The sequence below is a fragment of the Corvus brachyrhynchos genome, unplaced genomic scaffold (genome assembly GCF_000691975.1).
Source record: "Corvus brachyrhynchos isolate BGI_N302 unplaced genomic scaffold, ASM69197v1 scaffold409, whole genome shotgun sequence".
Classification (NCBI taxonomy): Eukaryota; Metazoa; Chordata; class Aves; order Passeriformes; family Corvidae; genus Corvus; species Corvus brachyrhynchos.
This window is the reverse complement of record NW_008246059.1, coordinates 1,074,475-1,094,323: the sequence shown is the minus strand read 5'-3', so window position 1 is coordinate 1,094,323 and position 19,849 is coordinate 1,074,475. Positions and strand designations below refer to the sequence as shown.

The window sequence follows — 19,849 nt, the reverse complement described above, 5'->3', positions numbered from 1 at the left end:
GGACTCTCAGGGGCAGAAAAAATCCCAGAAATCTAATAGATATGGTGGGAAATGCTATTTGGCATTGGCATTTTCCACTTTTCTATAGTGCATTACTCTTGCAGCTCAAGTAAAGGCCTGGTTCTGTCTGGGCTCCTGCATCATTTAGGCTGCAGCATTGCAGACGTGACCAGTGCACAGCAGAACTTCTGTCAGCAGCAGGGACATCAACACACCACACTTGCTTCTTCCCTCTGCAGGGCTTTCTCTTCCTTGGGCTAGGGCACAGATCATGTTGATGGGAGGAGAAACAGCAAGAAACTCATCTGGCTTAAAACCCACCTGGTTTTCCCAGGTTGGGGTCTTGTCTGTGCTCCTATGAGACCTCACCTGTCCAATTATGGGGTGCCTGGTGTAAAAAGGACATGGACCTTTAGGAGAGGGCTTAGAGGAGAGCCATGAAAAAGATCAAAGGGATGGAGCACCTGTCCTGTGAAGACAGGCTGAGAGAGCTGGGGTTGTTGAGTCTGGAGAAGAGAAGGTTCCAGGGAGACCTGATTGCAGACTTTCGATGTAGAAAGAAGGCTTAGAAGAAAGACCACTTCCCATCCCTGGAAGTGTCCAAGGCCAGGATGGATGTGACTTTGAGCAACCTGGTCTAGGGGAAGGTGTCCCTGCCCATTACAGGGATGTGGGACTGGATGATCTTTAAAGGTTCCATCCAACTCCAAACCATTCTGTGGTTCTGTGATTCCTGCTCTTTCCTTACAGGTCTGCAATGCTGTTTATAGACACTTATTTACCCATTTGCTGTCAGGATACTTTGGCCGAATTTTTAGATCTCTTGCATACCCATAGCATCAAATAGAAGCAAGAATAGCCATGGGTACTTTTTGGAACCTTACTGCCATATATTATTTGCACAGGAGTAGCCTGCAGAACTCCCAGTTGAAATAAGGGGCCCATTGTGCCAAGTTGTCTTCACTTACATAATTGGAGACATCCACAGACACCTCCAGGTCTGAAGACATTTAAAATAAATGAAAAGAGACAAAGGAAAAAAATACTATATTTGCTGTATGGAGACAACTTTTATGGACAGAGGCATTTAGAGATTGGTTTTGTTGCATGGCAACTTTGGAAAAGTTAAGAAGTGAATCCAGATCCTACCATACTAGCCCATTGCTTTAAAAAAGAAATCCTTCCTCTCTCAAGCCATGAGTCAGCATACTTTTCCAAAGCAGTGCTTTCAGTCTAACAACCATCAAATTGCTTGGGGACACTCTACCTTGACATATTTAGTACGTTCTTCCCACATCCCTCACAGAAGCCCACAGACGTCAGCTTCGATCAGACTCAGCTAGGACTGCAAAACCCATCAGGTTTGTAGGGCTAGGAGGCATGTTAAGATGTCCTAAAAAGTAAATCCTCCCAAAAGGACTGTTTTCTGCACTTAGAAAGAGAGAGAGACATGAAGCTGCAAAGAACAGCATTTCTAACAGGCTGCCCTAAAATAAGAGCCTAGTTATTGGTTCAATACTAGTTTTAAACCTACACATTTCTAGACCATAGGAACTCTTTTGGAAGTGGACTACTGATTTGAATCTCAAATTGTAGTCCCCCCTACATTGTGAAGAGCTGCCACCATCAAGTCAGTGGAGTCCAAACCAGTCACAGAAACCTGCATGTCATAACATACAAAGCAAAGGATGTCACTGTGACTGTCTATATTTATTATAATCAGACTAGGTCATATAAAAAAAGAAAATATCATATAACAGGTTTGTTTTCAATACTATTAGAAGGGTGATTTATGACTGGACCATTTAAAAGATGGTAATTCAGTAGTGAGAGAAGAGAGAGAAAAAAAGTTTAAATCAAAACCTATATATTGCCAGAAAGCTGCAGACCACCCACAATCTCAGAAGGTTTTAATTTTATGGATTAAGACTACGTAAGGAGTTGTGATAGTTCCAAGGGAAGGTCCATCTAGCCCAGCATCCTGACAAGTGGCCAGGACAAACCAGAAACGGACTGTGCAGGCTGGTCATGACTTTAGGATCACTGAAACCTAACAGTGTACTTACTCATCAAGCAATGGTCTCTAAACATTGTTTTTGTGAGCCCCTATCACTAAAACATTTTTGAGCATGCACCCCGAATGTACATATATTTATGTATAAACTACAAACATACATTTATTTATAAACTACATACATATACCAGTGAAGTTCTGTATTTTTCCTGCATCCCACTGGACCATTGCCTTCACAGGCATTTTGCAGCCAATACAGACACTTTAGGATGGTAAAGACATGCCTATTTGGCTACCTGTAGTCACAGCCCTCTCTCATCTGCTTCATGCACATTGAATGTGATACCACCCAGAAACACAAAGGGACAATTTGTCCAAGCTCAAGAAACCCTGTTGCTTTAGCATGCTAGGAACATTAATTTAATGTGGGAAATATTAATAGGAACTGGAAATTGTTCAAGAACATTCTACTGGGTATTAAAAAAAAAAAAAAACCTGCAAATTTGCAAGTAGAAAAGAATTCATGCTGGGGAAGAAAAAAATCTTGAAATACAGAAGTTGCAGAAGTTCTAGTCAAACATTAGCAATAAAAATAAAGAGAATGCAGAAAAATTGTAATAGCGGTAAACTGCAAATTTAATAAAAATGTACCCTGCTAAAAACAGATATATCAGAAAAGATCAATGGGCAACATAGTTAGAAGGAACATGCAAGAAACTGAGTAAAAAATTTCTGCACCAAATATTGGTCCATTGCTAGAAGCAGGTATCACAATTTCGGACAGAGGCTCAAAAAAGACAGATGTGTTCATCACCATTTCTCTTCTGATTTCAGAAGGAAGAAGGAGGATAAATCTGCCCGATAAAACACTGTAGATGGACCAGAACACCTGGCATCTAGAATGAGGAAAAATATGATGCAGAGTCACCTGCAATTACAGACGAACAAATCAAGCAGCTTAGAGGGAAACACAGCATGGAAAACAGGAAAAACCTCAAAGATCTCTGAATACCAGTGTATTCCAAGTATTTTAAAAGAGCAGAGAGAGATACAGGAAAATATAGATGTGTTTTTCAGATGCTGAGCTTGGACATATAACAAGAAGTTTCATTTAGAAGCCCACAATATAGAATTGAATGCTTCAGGTGCAATTAATAATAATCAAGATGATTACATGGAATGCAGGTTGTGTAAAACAAACCTTCTTTGTTTTGTCTTCTACAACTTTATTTTGGTTCACAGCTATAGCTCTGGTTGACAAAGACAGCTGTCTTCATACAGTATATTCACACGCCTGTACTTCAAATCATTTAACCATGGATTTTAAACAGCACATTATAGGGAACTAAAAGGATGTAACTTGGGAATTGGTCCCTATCTGTCTATTAGTAAATTTTTCTGTCATTGCTACAGTTTCCACTGATTAAATTTGCATAGTAATTCTTGTGTCCAATCATGGAGCATAAAAATTGCAATTCAATTGAAGTGACCAATTATACGTCACAAGCAGCAAATAGTCACACTCAAAAACTCACAAGCATTGACAATATTTTCCTTCTAAATCTTCAGGTGAGGTCTTTGAAAAATGAATCAATCCTGAGGAATGAAGATCAGTTAGTGAATGATTTGTGAGAAACAGCAAAAAGGTGAAATGGTTCATCCAGTGACATCCATGCTGACACTGCAGCACCGACGCAGCCAGGTACTCTATTTTTAGGAAACAGCAGAGCAATATCTTCACATGCCACCCTGACAAAGGTTCCATGCAAACAGACAAGACCTGATTCTCCTGCTGGTGCAAACTGCTGTCTCTACTAGTTTTGACAGAGCTATTCCAGTTTCACCAGCTCAAAATCTAGAGTTGAGCAATAACATTGATAGCCACAGTAGCAATAAAATATTATGGACTGCTTGTTTTCTGAAGGACACAGGTATATTAACTTTTGATAGGTTTAATGGGTTTTGTGTACAGCTTTTATATAGTTTTGCAGCTTACTGTACATATTTATGTTCCAATTTCTGTGCTGTTTCCCACTTGTTTCTCCAGGTTTTCTCTTCTTTTGTTCCCGTAAGGCTCTCAGCAGCAACTTTTCCCTGTGGTACTTTGTCTTTCCAGTGGCTTCCCACCTAGTTGAGCCCTCAGCATTTTGCTTTATTTCACTGCCAATGGTCTGTACCAGCTAGTACACACTGACATTTCTCTCTCCTGGGGTGATCTCCCGATAGCCTGTGCCCTGTGTCATGACAAGTTTCCCTTCATGTCTGACACCTGCACCTCATACACATGTAACTTTTAAACTTGCTGTTCTAATCTATCCTGTATCCAACTATGGGCAATCAATCTAGCCTTCCTCCTTGTTCTGGGACTGGGGGAGATCCATGGATCAGCTATGGCTTCTGTGAGGACCAGCACCACTGTTCTTCAGAAGCACATGGAAAAAACTGCATTAACTGTACTCCATTTTGAGCCCATGAAGACCCAGCTGTCCAGTCTCCATGTAAGCCTTGCTATTTTTAGTTTGGTGCCTCCTACATTTTACCTCTTGCAGATTTTCTGACATTTTATTTCATTTCCTTAGTGAAAACATATGGCAAACAGATGCCTAAGCAGGGCCCCAGGCACCCATCTCTTTTTCCAGACTTTTCAGAATATCTGGGAAAATTCTGAGATTTACCCTGATATGCATCACACTTGCAATTTATTTCAAGCGCTACCTTTTCAGTGACAGGCATCCTAAATACCATCAATTTTGGAGAAATGTCATTTTAAGATCAAATTTCTGCCTCTATTTTCTTTTTCCATAGGTAACCTTGAAAACATAAAGAAACTAACCACCAGGTTTCAAAATGGTGGTAGCTGGTCATCAGTCAGGGGAAGCAAGGATGATCTAAAAAGCTTCTTTCTCCTTCTCACATGCACATCTCAAAATTTAGAATAATTCCTCTACAAAAATCAGTTTACCAGTCCCTCCCTAAACCTTAAGTAATGTTTTCCACACAATGCCTTGACCACACCTCTATCTGAGATAAAAGGGAAATTATCTGAGGACTTGAAAATGTCTAAATCTAGCTCTGGTTAAAAATTGCTGGTACCCTCTGGGACTGGGATTTAGTTGTTTTGCATAGATTATGGGTGTGTTGAGCTTGGGCAGCAGGTCCCCACTTGCTGTGGCCAAGGCATCTATTCCATGGGAGAGAGTGTCTTCCAAACCATCAGAAAAAAGGGCAAGTCTTCAGTAGAGTAATCCATCTGTGTCATACACTTTTTCCCCTGGTGCTTCTCTTCCCTTTCCCATGCCTCACCCTCTGTTATACTATCCTAGAGCAATGCATTTAAAATTAATATTTCAATATGCTGAAATAATTTCTGAATTTTAATAGTGTATGTGTATTCTGAAGAAAGTTTCTTTTGGTAAGGGGGCTATACATGGATATTGGCATTCTTTCTTAAGGTTGCCTTGTAATTAATAGCTCACATGGGACCTGGATGCCAAGAAATAGCATATCTGTTTTCCTTCTGCTATGTCTCCTTCCCAGGATTCATTCACTCCAGAAACATGAACTACTGAGCACAGGATTTATGATGCAGTCCTGTGTTGAGAAGAGAGAACTGAGAGCCAAATGTGTGGAAGGTGGCAGATTTACCCTTAAAACTGGATCTATCTCCCTAACATGAAGAGACCCAAGGTGTGTCAAGATTTGCTCCAGATATCAGGCACCAGGATGTAGATTCATTCACAAAGTGCAAATGTTTCATTTAGAAGCTGTTTAAATGAACAGCCTCTTGAATTTATTGTCATACTTCCTTTTTTCCTTTCTCATTAATAATGTTGCTTTTTTTTGCACAAAGGAGGAGAATGTTGTAACACAGTTTTCTGTATCAATATGCAGCAATCAAAAAGTGCTGAATTAGATGATTTTAACATTTCTAAGACGTTCAGTGGAAGCCAATACAAAGGCTGGATGAAATTGCTCTAAAAGGCACAGCACATGGAAAGACTACAAGCTCTGAGGCCACAGAGTCTTTCAGAAGTGGTTTACTGGAATCATGTTTCCTATTTTATATCAAAATCACACAGGAAAAAAAAAGGCACAACTTAATCAGTGCCACCCTGATTGTTGTATGTGATGTTTCTTTTTCTTCAGGATAAACTATACCAACATAAAATGCTCCTAATGAATGAAGGAACCCTTTTTGTTGTCAAATGAAGGACTAGAGAAAATAATGGAATAGCAGCCATCACAGGTAATTCCCAAGGGATGCTTACTTTTTCTATATCAACACATAATGTTCCTTACAGATAAAGGAGCCATTTTTGCTTGTTTTGCCAAGGAAATGCTAAAGAACATGAAATTTCATCACACCAGGTCACAAATGGACTGCTTGAAAGAAGTAAAGCTCTGTAGTCCTCTCAAAAGATGACTTTTGAGTAACTAGGGAGCATCGTGTTCCCCAAACTCCAGCTGATTAGCTGCTTAGTTGTAGTTGCTGGTTAGCTGGGCAGCAGGGGCAGCAGCTGCCTGTACAGAGCTGAGACCTCCCAGGCACACTCCTGCCAGCAGGACTGACAGGTGCTTTTGGACTGTCCATCCTTTTGCACGGGAATGGGGCAGAAGACTCTTATGTGCAACCTCAGACATCTCTGCAGGTCTCCTTCTGTTCTGTGTCCGAGCCTCCCTGGTGCAGACTGTTGGACCACTTCCACTCGGTAACGTGCTTCTTAATTTGCCTTGGCGGTCCTAGCCATCATGCCACTAGTAATTACCGAATGTGTGTGAGCAGAGCGCTTGGTAGCCTGTCTTTCGTAGCCGCACGGGGCAGCTGCCGAGCCAAGGCGCCGGACTGCAGCGGGTGCGGGAGAAGCCGAGTGCCGCCCCGGCAGCGAGCGCCCGCTCTGCTGGCAGCCCTTCCAGCCGGTGCCAACTTCTGTTCCTATGGCACCACAGGGGCCATAGGAGAAATCTGACTGCAAAATAATGTGATTGCTGCTTTAATTAAATGAAACACTTGCGTTCGTTTTGAAAAGGTGCAGACATTTTACTCCCCCCCCCACGCCCCCAAATCACAGTTTTCAAAGGAAACTGATTGCCATCACATGCATCAAAAATGGTATTTAGCAGTGACTTTATCAAATGTACTGAAATGTCTACGTTACGTGCATAAATGTAACATGTCTCACCTTCTCTATCTAATCCAAAATCTTCTTATTTTCCATCCACCCACTCGGGCACACAGTTATTCATTAGGTACCAAAATGAACTGCACACCTTAAATATATTCAGATTATTGTAAAACTGCCTCCACCTTGCTACCAGAATTGCCAAGGTAAAAATATCTCTCTCTTTCTCAAAAGATAGATGGTGATAATATAGAAATGTTTCTACTTCCATAGCACCTATATTAATACAAGGAGTCAATTCTATTTAAAAATAAATTCACACTTGAACAGTTGCTGTACTCTATACATGTATTTCACACACTCAGAAAAAAATTGTTGAAAAAGTTATGTAGCTGTAGTCAAGCATTTAGAAGTTAGGAAATAAGAGTGAAGAAGAATCTTCTGTGCCTGAAGAAACTTTTTTCTCCCCATTCCTGTATAAACACGATTTAGTCCACAATTACATGAAAATATGCTTTTTTGCCACAGGAATCCATCTTGTTTAAACCAAAGAACACCTTTTTTTCTTCAAATTGTTCTACTTCAGCCATCTGTGCCATGGACAGCTATAATATTATTTAATGCCCCCTCTGGCCTAGTTTTCTAGGCAAACAAATCTTATGATTTGTCCCTCAGACCCCACTGGGTGGGCTCAACAAAATACAATGGAAAAGTGAAGGTTTTAAAGAAGAAAACCCTTTCCAAGTTTCAGGACAAACAGGAAAAAGTGAAAGCCATACCAATGCCTTCATCGAAGCAAAGGCTGAAGATGAACCCTGCTCTGCTGCTGGAATTCAGGTGGCACAGCCCTGAGGTCCTGCACCTCAGGGAACCTGCCTTCACCTGTCCTGCTGCACCAGGGCCACCCACATCCCTGCTGCACCTCTCACTTGGCCTCTCTTTCCTAAGCATCTGCTTTTTTAAAAAAATCTGCTTTTTTTGAAAATTGGAGCATTTTTTGACCCCAAAAATGCCCTGAGTGTGTTACCTTACAGCCTGGGATGATGGGGATTATAATACAACCAGACTTACATCCAGAAATCTGGTTCACTCTTTTCTTCTTTCCCTTGGTAATCCCAATGGCCTCAGCCTCTTGCTTTTGTCTGGCTGATCATGTTTTGGCTCTATAGTTCTCCCTCACCTTGCACACTCAGTTTGTCATCAAAACTCCCCCTCAGAGCTGAACATTTGGGCTGTGCTATTTAGGCTTGCAGCCCGGAAATCTGCAGTAAAAATTCTACACACAAGGCATGTCAGGGCAATTTCAGTATTAGGTGATAAAATTCCCCTTCTTTCTATGCACACAAGTCACCCTTCAGTCAGTGTTTCCAACAACTGCCCAGTCTCTGATAACCCTCGGTGTAGCTAAGATGGAGATGGGTCACAGACTGTAGCAACAATGCCTATGTCAGAGAAAAACAACAACAAAAAAGAAGATATAAAAAATCAGCATACTACCTGAGGATTCATCAGCCATCCCTGCCAAACACAGATCTTAGAAAACATATTGCAATTTTGCTAAAGACTGTCAGTAGAGATGTCTGCACATTGGCAGGAAATTGATTGATTCCCACTGTTCTTTTTATTCAAACTCTGCTTCCATTTTCTCTTAAAAGACAGAAGTGTAGCAGTAGATGGTGTATAACCTCTGGTGTATTCAGGGTGTTGTGCAATACATACATATATATATAATCACATTGATTTTCCTGTATGTGCCTTTACTGTCACTCCTCATTGCTGCAAATGATTAAATGAAGTAGCAGGCAGTGAAAAACTACAAAACCTCTCCATTTGGCACTATTTGTAACAGCAGCTAATCTGCTTGTGTCCATGAATATCCAACTCATCTACTAGGAATTACCATTTCCCCATTTTGTAAAGGTCCCAGGGTTAATTGTCTCATACAGAGCAATCACCTTTATTTTTTCTCTCTCTCTCTTGCTTTTTTAAGTCCTGATTTGATGATTCAGTTTGTAGCCACATGCACTTAGTGACAAATAACACTCTGCCTTAGCAGAAAATGTCTGTTGAAGGGTTGCTGAAAGACTGGACATCAATCTAGGGAAGAAACACTACAAGAACAAGTGCCCACCTGCAGTGCGAAGCAGAAAAAACCCAACTCAAATTCTAACGTACACATCTATGCCTTATAATCATGATAAGATATTTTGCTTGAGTTCCAATATGTCAACACTGAAATAGGATATTTTTTATTCTTAAATGAGTCAAATACTGATGACTGAAATCAATGGCAAGACCCACCCTTACTGTGATAAAATGTGACCATTATATGAGAAATTTAAATTGAAAAATATGAGTTTTAAAGCATAACATCTGCATTCTTCACGCCTTATGCTAATGAAATTATATATTGTTAAAGAGTCAAACAGTTTTATATAGTTTGACTTTCTATTGTTTCCAGTATGTTTTATAATGTACAAACTCATAAAAGAACAAAACAAATAAAATAAATACTTTTCTATAATTACATCAATCTAACGTTTGTCAATAAAAATTTAACTTTTCATACCATTTTCTTCCAAAATGTTACTGTATCTTGCAGCTTGCCTGGTCTTTGGAAGTTGCTTCAACAACTGCGTGTATAGAATAAAACTACTGAAGACTACACCCTGATAAGAATGGTGGTGAAAGTGTATCTTTGACACCTCTCCCTATCCTTACAGTGCTGTCCTTGTTATGTATTGTTATGAATGCTTTTAGAATGCTGTAGTGCTTCTAGAGCTGCTGTAGTGCAGTATAGACCCAGGGCATTGGGACAGTGGAAAAGAGGGAAAAGCTTTGGGATGAGTCATACATAGGGTACCAGAGCTGGAGAAGGAACAAGAAGGACAGAGAGAAAAGACTAGTGGCAGAGTACTCTGAGGGTGGCAATGTAAAGAACAAGGCTATTAATAACAAGAAACACATGTAGGGTGTAGGCTGGAAGATGGCAGATCCCAGCATTCCAATCAGCAACCTCATCCTACCGCTCCCTGAAAACCTCCTTCCTTATCCAAAGGATGCAGAGCCAAACTACCATCCCACTTATGTTCTTTCTTTGCAGAACTACCTGCGAAGACAGACTTCCACAGGAAATACAAGTCATTTCACTGCTCCTCCACTTGTGTTTGCATGCAGCCTTTTTCCTAGGACACACCACTGGTAGAGAGCTGGGTACTGCATGAAGAACATCAATTGGTGGGACACCTTTTAATGCTCCTTGCAATCCTGGAAAGAAAGTCATAGAGGACAGAGGGTTACAGTGAGGGAATTAATGAAAGACAAATGTCTTTTGTTCTCCTGAAATATATTTTGAAGGTATTCCTGAAATGGCAGAAATGTATGTGTTAGCATAAATCTTACAGAATAATTGGAGCCTAAAGCAGTCTACAGGAATCTTGTTTATTGCATCTGAACATCAAGTTCTGCTGTGAGTCCATTAACCTGAACACTAGGACTGAGGTTCAACTAGTCGCAGGACATTTCTTTAGTGATCAGCTCTGAAACAGTCCTGAGAATCACAAGGAACTTTTAAATTCCTGGCAAACTTCCATCTGATTCACTAAAGAGCTAAGAATTATCTTTAGGAGGGCCAAACTCTAATTTGACAATCCCAAACCAAGTTTAACCCACACAGCATTAGATTAAAAATTCATCAGTGTAAAATTTTAATACTCACTCTATCTTGGTTCTTGAACTACTTTCCTCCCACATATCTTCTAGACTTCCCAGACAAACAAATTGAATCTGAACTAATTCCTACCTTCACTGTAGTCCTTTTGCCACACAGATCAGGTGTCTTCTGCTCTCATTCTGGAACTGCATCACTTCTGGCCTGCTTCTTATCAGCCCCCATACCTAGACACCCTCCACATCAAGTTTGTCCTGACCTTACCTCTAAATTTTCCAATACTAGAAGTGAAAGTATTGGCAGGTTCCTCAATTGCTTCCAAGGATTGATGTTGAGGAGTGAAGGGGACTAGTGAAGGGAACCTGATAATTTTTCACAAGAGAAATCAAGAAGAATAACAGTGATGATCTCCTGAGGTGCTGGATCCTCTCTCCCTCCAAATTTTTGGTGTATTGCTTGGGAAAATGATGACAACTATTTCTGTTAAGCCATAGTTCTGTTCTAGACATAGCAAGAGACTGGACAAGTCAGTAATAAGTATAGCAGTGGAGCAGTAAAACTCACAATAAACCCCTAAGATAATCACAGTCATATTAAAAATTACAATTGAGAGGACCAACTAAAAAACCCAAGAAACTACCTGCAAAAGAAAGAGAACTAGCACTTGGCTCCAAAGAAGTGTTGTCATGGTTTATTTTGAGGCCTGGGGCTCATAAAAGCTTTTGTGTTCATCACCTCCATCCTGTATGAAAGACAGAAAACAAGATCCAATCATGTTCCTCAAACTGTGCAATCAATGTGCAATACTGCCAACACAGTCACGCAACAATTGGAGTTCTTTTGTTTTCCCAGTGTTTTACCTGCCTGCAGCTGATGTAGAAGACAGCCATTCATAAATGATTGAAGTCCATCCTGCAGACAGTATTTGCCACCAGATATAAAACTGCTAATATAATTCACTCTCTGTACCACCCAAGAATTAAGCTAATGCCCCTCTTAAGCTTCTCTGAAACTCAGAGCTTTTGCACACAAAGAAATAATCTTCACAGTGCCCACAGAACTTTGATCCAATCTACTATTTCCAAGATACGAAATGAAGCCATTTTAGTCACAATTTAGGGTTTAATTCAAACTGTAATTATACTATCTTTTAAATACAACTAAATATCTTTAAAAATGGTCTTTATCATATGTTTATGTTTTCCTTTTTAGTATTACAGAAAACTGCAACAAGGAGAAAGCAATATTATCATTGCTCATCTAAATACTAAACAAAGATGTAAATATTTGGTATGATGTGCAGGGAATTAGTAGTAGCTTTAGCAGTGACGGGACTTGCACTGCTAATTCTCCTCATAGCTAGCTGAACATGTATCCCAAAGTACTTATCAAGAAAACAAAATCTTCAACTACTTTTTAAAGTAAAATAGGCTTCAGAGGCTTTCTTTCTCTGAGACAAAACCTCAAAGTAGTTTTATCTCTACAAGACTGAACTTCAGGACTTCATAGTGTTACTGCCATCCTAAAGGAAAATAGAATAAGACTCAAACATTATTTATAAAAAGAATTCTTACTATGGAATCAAGTCTCTTTGCATATCTGTTTATGCAGCATCTCCACTCTCTACTGTTACAGAAGTTGAGCACTTCACAGTTCTAGTGCATATATGGCACTGCCTGTGAGGTAATGAAAAGGTGTACCTGACTTGACAAAGGAGTTGATACCCTTCAGCTTTGCCTCTTTGATGCTAGATCATCAATTTTCTTTTTCAAGAAGTGCTGATGAGCACCTCTGCACTAAAAATTTCTATCAGGGAAGAAAGAAATAAGTCTGAAATGTGAACTTAAGCCATTTGTCTTATGCCAGCATCCCCCTTCATGGCTTAGATACATCTGTGACCTACGAGGAAGCAGAAGACAGGGAAGGAGTAATTATAAGTGACTACCTTCTCATTTTGTGTCTTTCAGAGAAAAGGGTCTGACTTCCGCTAGAAGCAACTTAAACTTTTCAAGATAATACCAGCAAGCATCACTGTAAAGATCCAGGTCATGAGGGGTTCCTTAGTTGCAAAGAACTTGATAATTCTGGAAAATGTGTAAGACAGAAATAACCAAAGCAGCACAGGACCAAAGAAGTTTCTCATTTGAAAAAGAGTACTTTATTACATATTTTTTATCTTGCTAAGATAATGTTTCAGTTACATTTAAAATTGTATATCATTTACCATGTATTAGAAATGGCAGATACTTTCTAGCAATAGATATTGACCTATACCTCAGCCATTCCTCCTCTTCACTTCCGACTCGCCTTGACTTTCTTGTGAGTGGAAGTATTCCTCTGTACAATTGCTTTATTTATTATGTTGCCTTCAATCATTTTCAGTGCAACTGTATGGCGCATTCCTAAGGTAAGGAGCCAATCATTTTGTTGGCCATTACCACTCAAAGTAAGACTTTAAGGTTAGAATGAAAATGCGCAGTAAAACTTCTCAGACATGGTTAAAAAAAAAAGACAGACATATCAAATGCTAGGAATTGCTAATAGAGTAGTAGGCAACAAAACAGGAAAAACAATTATAACCTTGTAAAAATATGTATTTGCCCACAAAATTAATACTGTGTGCAGCTCTTGTCTCCTCACCTCATTTAAAAAAAAAAAAAAAAAATCAGAAATGGAAAACCCCTAGACAAAAATGACGAGGATCATCAAAGTTATTGAGAACATTGACCACAAGGAGCGGTTGAGACTAAGAAAAGGCAATGCAGAAATGAGGTCATTGGAGCAAAGAGTAGCAAGAGGAAGTTGGACAACAGTGAACTGTCAGAAGAATCGGCTTCTTTATACAGACAGCACCTGTGAAAATCTTTGCAAAGGACCTTTCTGCCCAAAAGAGCCTTACTTTCTAGGGAAGATTGGCTGAGTATTTGGAAGAGAGATCCACTGAAGTTACTGATAATCCAAACCAATTCTGGTTCAGGAAGCCCCCCCCAAAGGGGGGTAGAATAAGAAGAAGGAACTAGCACGCATGCTTACCCGATTCTTACTCTGACCTCACTGTGCATTTGTGGCCACTGCTGGAGACAATCCAAGGCTCTGTGGCACACAAGGCCTTTGAACCAGCAGTGTGATTAATAGGTCATTGTACAGACAGGTAAATTCCTGATCAATGTGATGTCAACTCGATGGCCTATAACTGTAGGAGGGTTGATTTCGATTAGATATGAGGAAGAAATTCTTCACTGTGAAGGTTGTGAGGCACTCAAACAGGCTGTCCAGAGAAGCTGTGGATGTCCCAACCCTGGAAGCGTTCAAGACCATATTGGATGGAGCTCTAAGCAACCTGCTGTACTGAAAGGTTCCCTGCCCCCTTGTTTACTCACCTCTCAGCACAAGAAACTTCTTTGGCAGAGCCAAACAATGTTTTTCTGGTTACCCCATAATGGGGGAAGAGAGAAGGCAAGGAGAACTCTAGAAATCTTAAAAGCAAATATGTAACATCAAGTCAGTGAAAAAGGACCCCAAATGAATATAAATACTCTAAATTGTCATTTTTTTCTGTAATTTCCTGAAGGTTTTCTTGAACAGGCAGTTGCTCATGATCTGGACATGTTAGAAGAACAGCAGAATCAGAAGCACGTTCCTAACTAAACAAGAAAAATTAAAAATGGCTTTTAAAAATATTGTAATATAAATTGATTATGAATATAAGATGATGATATTACACCTCTGGTTCTGCGATTAGAAGACATCCTGAATCCTTCCTTCATGAATGAATGGTTTTACAAAAGGAATGTTTACTGGTAAATAAGGTGGATGAACTGGATGAATGAATGTTTGCTCAGCTGATTTGCCATTTTCTATTTTTTTATCCCTGAATATAGTTAGTCTTTTTTTTTTTTTTTTTTTTTTGGTCTCAGGAAGCACTGGAACCTCGACAAAGAATGAAGTCTTCACCATGCTAATTTTAATGGCAATGTTATCATTGTTTTGATTGGCACTAAGATTTGATAGAGAATTTTTAAGGTCATAAAAACCCCAGGGAAATGGACCAACTTCCTTTAGTTGGTAAAACTGCCTTGTATGGAAACTCCCATTTTTTTTAGTTGGAGTGACTTGTTGGGATTTAGCTTAAGGTGATGCCAATACAATCCAGTATTTCAAGAGACAAACGTGCACAAAAGACAGTCCCACTGAGAGATTTTCAACTGAGTTAGCTCAGCCTTCTTCTGAAGCAAAACTGCTTAGGTGACAAACAAAACTGGGAATATCTCATAAATCATTTCTACAGCATATGCTGAAAGCTGATCAGTAGTTCTGAGTGGGAGAAATCATCTTGAGTGGGAGCAAAAAGATATTGGGAAAAAACCCAAAATGTGGATTTTGATGGAATTCTAGTCATGGGTAAGTTCCCAGGTAGGGCCACAACCCCAGCAACACTTTTTTTAATGTTTTACCTCCCTTGGTTATGCCAGCAGTGGATATCTAAGGCTCCCCAGGCAAAGTGCCGCAGGCGCACATTCCCTAAGTGCCAGCAACACGAGCTCCCACCAGCCAGTGATGCTTGTTTCACCCTTCTGTTGTCAGAAGGGAGAGCCTACTGCAGACCAGGTGTTGTAGACAGTCTCTGTACCTACCATTCTCTCTGTACAGGCTTTCCTGTGTGACTCTTGCAGGGGTAGATCAGTGGCAAGTGCTGTAAACTATTCCTGCATCAAGGTCACACTGTGAGACCTGTGAGTATGCTGGAAAAGACCCAAATAACCAGGGCAACCAGTGAGGAAGTGCTTCTATCAAAATGGAATCTGCTTTGCCCTTATTTCTTTCTCTCCTACTTTTACACTCTATGCAGTATTACTGCTACTGCACATAAGTTAATGTATGATAAACCTCTTCTGTTTCACTCCCATTTGAGAGCCCTACTTTCTGTAATACTATAGAAATGATTCTCAAGCAAATCTGAGATGGTTTTGCCACAAAGTACACTGCAAGAACTTCGGATCAGAATTCTAGCAACTGTCAAAAACTGTAGCACAACTTTTGCTAACAGTAGGAAACAGTTGACCCCCAAATTAACCCCCAGTATTCTGCTTACATCAAGAGTATGGTTTTATAAAATGCAGCCACATATTCCAGAGAACACCCCTCAGTCAAGAATTATGGAAAGAGTTTGACTTTTTTCCAGGGACGTATGTTAAAAGGGATCTCATTTCAAACAAGCTTGTGCTCCTGAAAGACTGTGAGAGAGTGCAATGTTCTCTGTAACACAGTAAGGGCTGTTTTCCATTACACAGTGGAAACTTTATGAATGGTTCTTGCCAGCACAAGCCGTTTGACAGTGAAATCAGTGTATCTGTAATAATAATACATTGAAAAAGGCAACAGAATTTTGAAACGCTCTACTGGAAAAAGATACATCTTTGGGAACATAATGTAAGCATCTTGGAAGTTCTGTGTCTATTGAGCAACACTCACTGAAATATCCCCAGCATGAGTTATCTGAGAGTCTGTGTGTAAGTAAAGATTGCTGGGAATAGAGCTAAGCATGTGAAATTAATTGCACATCTGGGTCCTAGTTCTGAATCCATGTATCTGAAAACTATGAATGATCTCATGTGGAAAAAGAAACTGCTGCAATCTCTTCCTTAGTCAGATGTACAACAGTTCTGTGCCTTTCTAGGACTCTCCATTATTTTCTCCTACATATTTACTGATAATACAGAACAGCTTGATGACTATATAGGGATGCACACAGTCATCATGTAAGAGACCACTCAGAATTGATCACTGACTTGCAATAAAAGTCTGAATCTGTGTGTAATTCAGAAAGCCAAACTTCATCTATACTTTTTTTTTTTTTCTGAGATATCTTTTGCCATCAGAGGTAGTATTTTCCCAGACCTGAAGGTGGAACTCTTGTTCCTTTGATGATCTTTACGTGAGTGACATAACATTTTGCATTGTCATCTTTAGCTCGAGGAGATTCGGACTTCTCTGAAGTCACTGCTGGGTTGTCTGGAAAACCACATTATCACTGGTAGCAGAACTGGATAGTCAGGCATGAACATCATGCTCACAATGAGATGTGCCAGGAGTTCTTCAGATGTTGCCTGTTAGAACTCACACACACAAAAATCTTTCCTTTTGGAAACATCTGGATCCCGTTCCTTCTTTTGCTGCTATACAAGTAGACATCTTGGTCTTTTTCTGGAGTCATCAATTTTAAGGAAAGGAATGGCTGAGTATAACCCTGTGGTTGTGCCACCTCCATATTGGACCAATGTATTCTGCTGTTTATGCTTGAACTACAGGGTATCTTTGCAAAAAAATCTCCATTTTTTTAATTGACAATTTTGCATTGTTTCAAAACAATTTCACAGACAATTTGATCCTATAGCAAACTAAGATATGTCATATTTCTAGTCTCATTTTTATCCTAGTTTTGCTTTCAGAATTTTGTCATTTTCTGAAAACCAACACGTCTTCTCTTCAAATATCTCTAAGTACTACTTAGACAAGTACTGCTACGCTTATGACAAAAGTACCTCCTCACCTGCATTGGATTATACTTTTAAAATATCTCATGTTAATACACATCTTCCACACCTTTCCTAACTTTCTTGTTGACCCTTTAAAGTGTTAATGCTAATGTATGAAGTGTTAATGCTCAAACTGAGTGCATTATTTTGATAATGGTTACATCAGTTCTATAAAAAGGGAGAATACCCATTCCAGTTGTATTTGATGTTCCTCTGGTTTTCTTCAGAGTATTAGCTATCAAAAGCTTTGTTCTGAGAGCTCATGTTTAGCTGATTATGTCCAGGTCCTCTTTAGCACTGTCTCATGCCAGTCATTCTCCCTCAGATTCCAGGTGTGCCCTTAAGGCTTTATCTTGAATGCATGACCTCCAATTTGACTGGCTTCAGAGGAGTATTTTTGCAAGTGAGACAAGCTTACAAAGCAATTCAAAGCAGTTTATCTAAGTGAATTGCTCTTATCTCTATTTATAAGAGCAAAGTAGTCATTCGGTATTTTTGTCTAGGCGATTTCTAATAGCACCAGGCCAAGAATAACACCAAGACAACCTAATGACAAATCTTCACTTAGAATTACTCCTCTCAAGAACTGTCACCTGAATCACTTACTATGATCTTATTATCACTTATGAGGAAAGACTGAGGGAACTGGGCCTGTTCAGCCTTGAAAAGAGACAGCTGCAAGGGGACCTCATCAATTTGTACATGTATGTGAAGGGAAGGTGTTAAGAGCATGGAGCTGGGCTCTGCTTAGTGGTGCCAAGCAACAGGACAAGAGGAAACAGGCGGACACTGATGCTCAGGAAGTTCCACCTGAACATGAAAAAGAACTTATTTTCTGTGCTGGTGAGCAAGAACTGGAACAGGTTGCCCAGAAAGGTTGTGGAACCTCCCCCACTGGAAATATTCAAGAACTATCTGGATGCAATCCTGTGCAATATGCTGTAGGATAACCCTGCTTGAGCAGGGAGGTTGGACCAGATGACCCACTGCCGTCCCTCCCAACCTGACCCATTCTGTAATTCTATGATTCTTTGAGCTACATAGAATTTGCACTCCTCATTGTATTTATGAGAATAGCATGCTGCTTTACATCAGATGGAAGCTATTGCATCAACATTACCACCTTTGTCTACCAGACTTAAATTCAAACACATTTAATCAAATATTTTTCATAAAAATATGTTGACTAGCATTCAACTATTGGCATTTAATGATTGTATCCAAGGTCAATACTTCCATGATTCTGTTCCTAATCTGGGTCAAACTATCAATGCTAGGCTAGCCTGTGTCATCCTCCTTAATCTTTTTAAAATATATGCCCAATGTAAGCTTTTTTTTAGTAGCCTGGCATTCCCCAGTATTCCATTGCCATTCCAGAAGCTGTGCTGTGAACAACAAAATTAATGGAGCCATGGGATTCTGTTGATTTGGATTCTTCAGCCCCTAAATAGGCATAATTATGACTAAAATTTCTTCTCCATTAGCCCTCTGAAAATCCCATCTAGCAGTCTAGAACTATATCTGAGTAAAGTGGATGGCTAATATATACACACTGACTGGCTGACTGTTTGCTGCTAACAAGAATGTGTAAGAGCTGAGCTTTTTGCTTACTATTCCTTCACTGAGGAAACAAATTTACATTTATTTCCTCAGTGACATAGCAATTTCCACAAAACTTACAGGACCATAATGACTTCCTCCAAATCAGATTGAAACTGGCCAAAAAGTCATGGAACAACAGATAAACAGATAACATAAATCTTGTTTAGAACATCACAACCAACGTGCATTCATATTTTTTACTTTGGCAATCTTTCCTAACTTTGTTTTATTAATGTTTAGTTAAAAAATGGTCTAGTATTGATGTAACATAGTTGCTCTGTAGATATTACCAGGTAGCCAGACAGTTTTACACTATTATGCAGAGGTGACAAATTGATCAAAAGCGATACCAGGCTGCCCTCGGAGGTTCTGCTCCATCTGTCCCACAGGTGTGGGCGCGCCTCAGGGAGCAGATCCTCTGCCAGCCACGGGGTGTGGTGTCGGGGAGGATCCAGTCGTCAGTGTGTCAGGCACAAACAAGTTGCACTTATTTTCAAATTTATTTGCAAAACATACTGGTAGAATGTCCTGAAGTTGCGTCAGGAGAGGTTTAGGCTGGATATCAGGAAAAGGTTCTTCACCCAGAGGGTGGTTGGGCACTGGAACAGGCTCCCATGGTGTGCTGCTCTTGGGGATCGTTCTGTGCAGGGCCAGCAGCTGGACTCGATGACCCTTGTGGGTCCCTTCCAGGTAAGAGTATTTTACGATTCTATAAAAAAATTCTTAAAGTTTTGTCGGGAATCTTTGGCTCTCTTTTAGAAGAATAAATTTAACTTTTCCCTCCCGATAAGCTCTTATCCCCAGACTCCCGGCCCCCCCCTCCGTAGCCAGGACAGCTTGTCCTCCTCCTCTCCGTCCCTTTCCCGCCCCCGACCGGTCGTTCCCGAAGGAAAACAAACGTGGAAGA

The 19,849-nt window shown here is 40.0% G+C and overlaps 1 protein-coding gene across 1 annotated transcript in view; it reads left to right on the top strand.

The window, feature by feature from the left end:
• Positions 1-19,399: 19,399 nt before the first annotated feature.
• Positions 19,400-19,849, top strand: part of STX17 (syntaxin 17) — a 28,494-nt gene continuing 28,044 nt past the window's right edge. Inside the window, exon 1 of the mRNA XM_008642686.2 lies at positions 19,400-19,632. Coding sequence (XP_008640908.2) covers positions 19,557-19,632 — 76 coding nt within the window. The 5' untranslated portion in view covers positions 19,400-19,556. The remainder of the gene's footprint in view (positions 19,633-19,849) is intronic.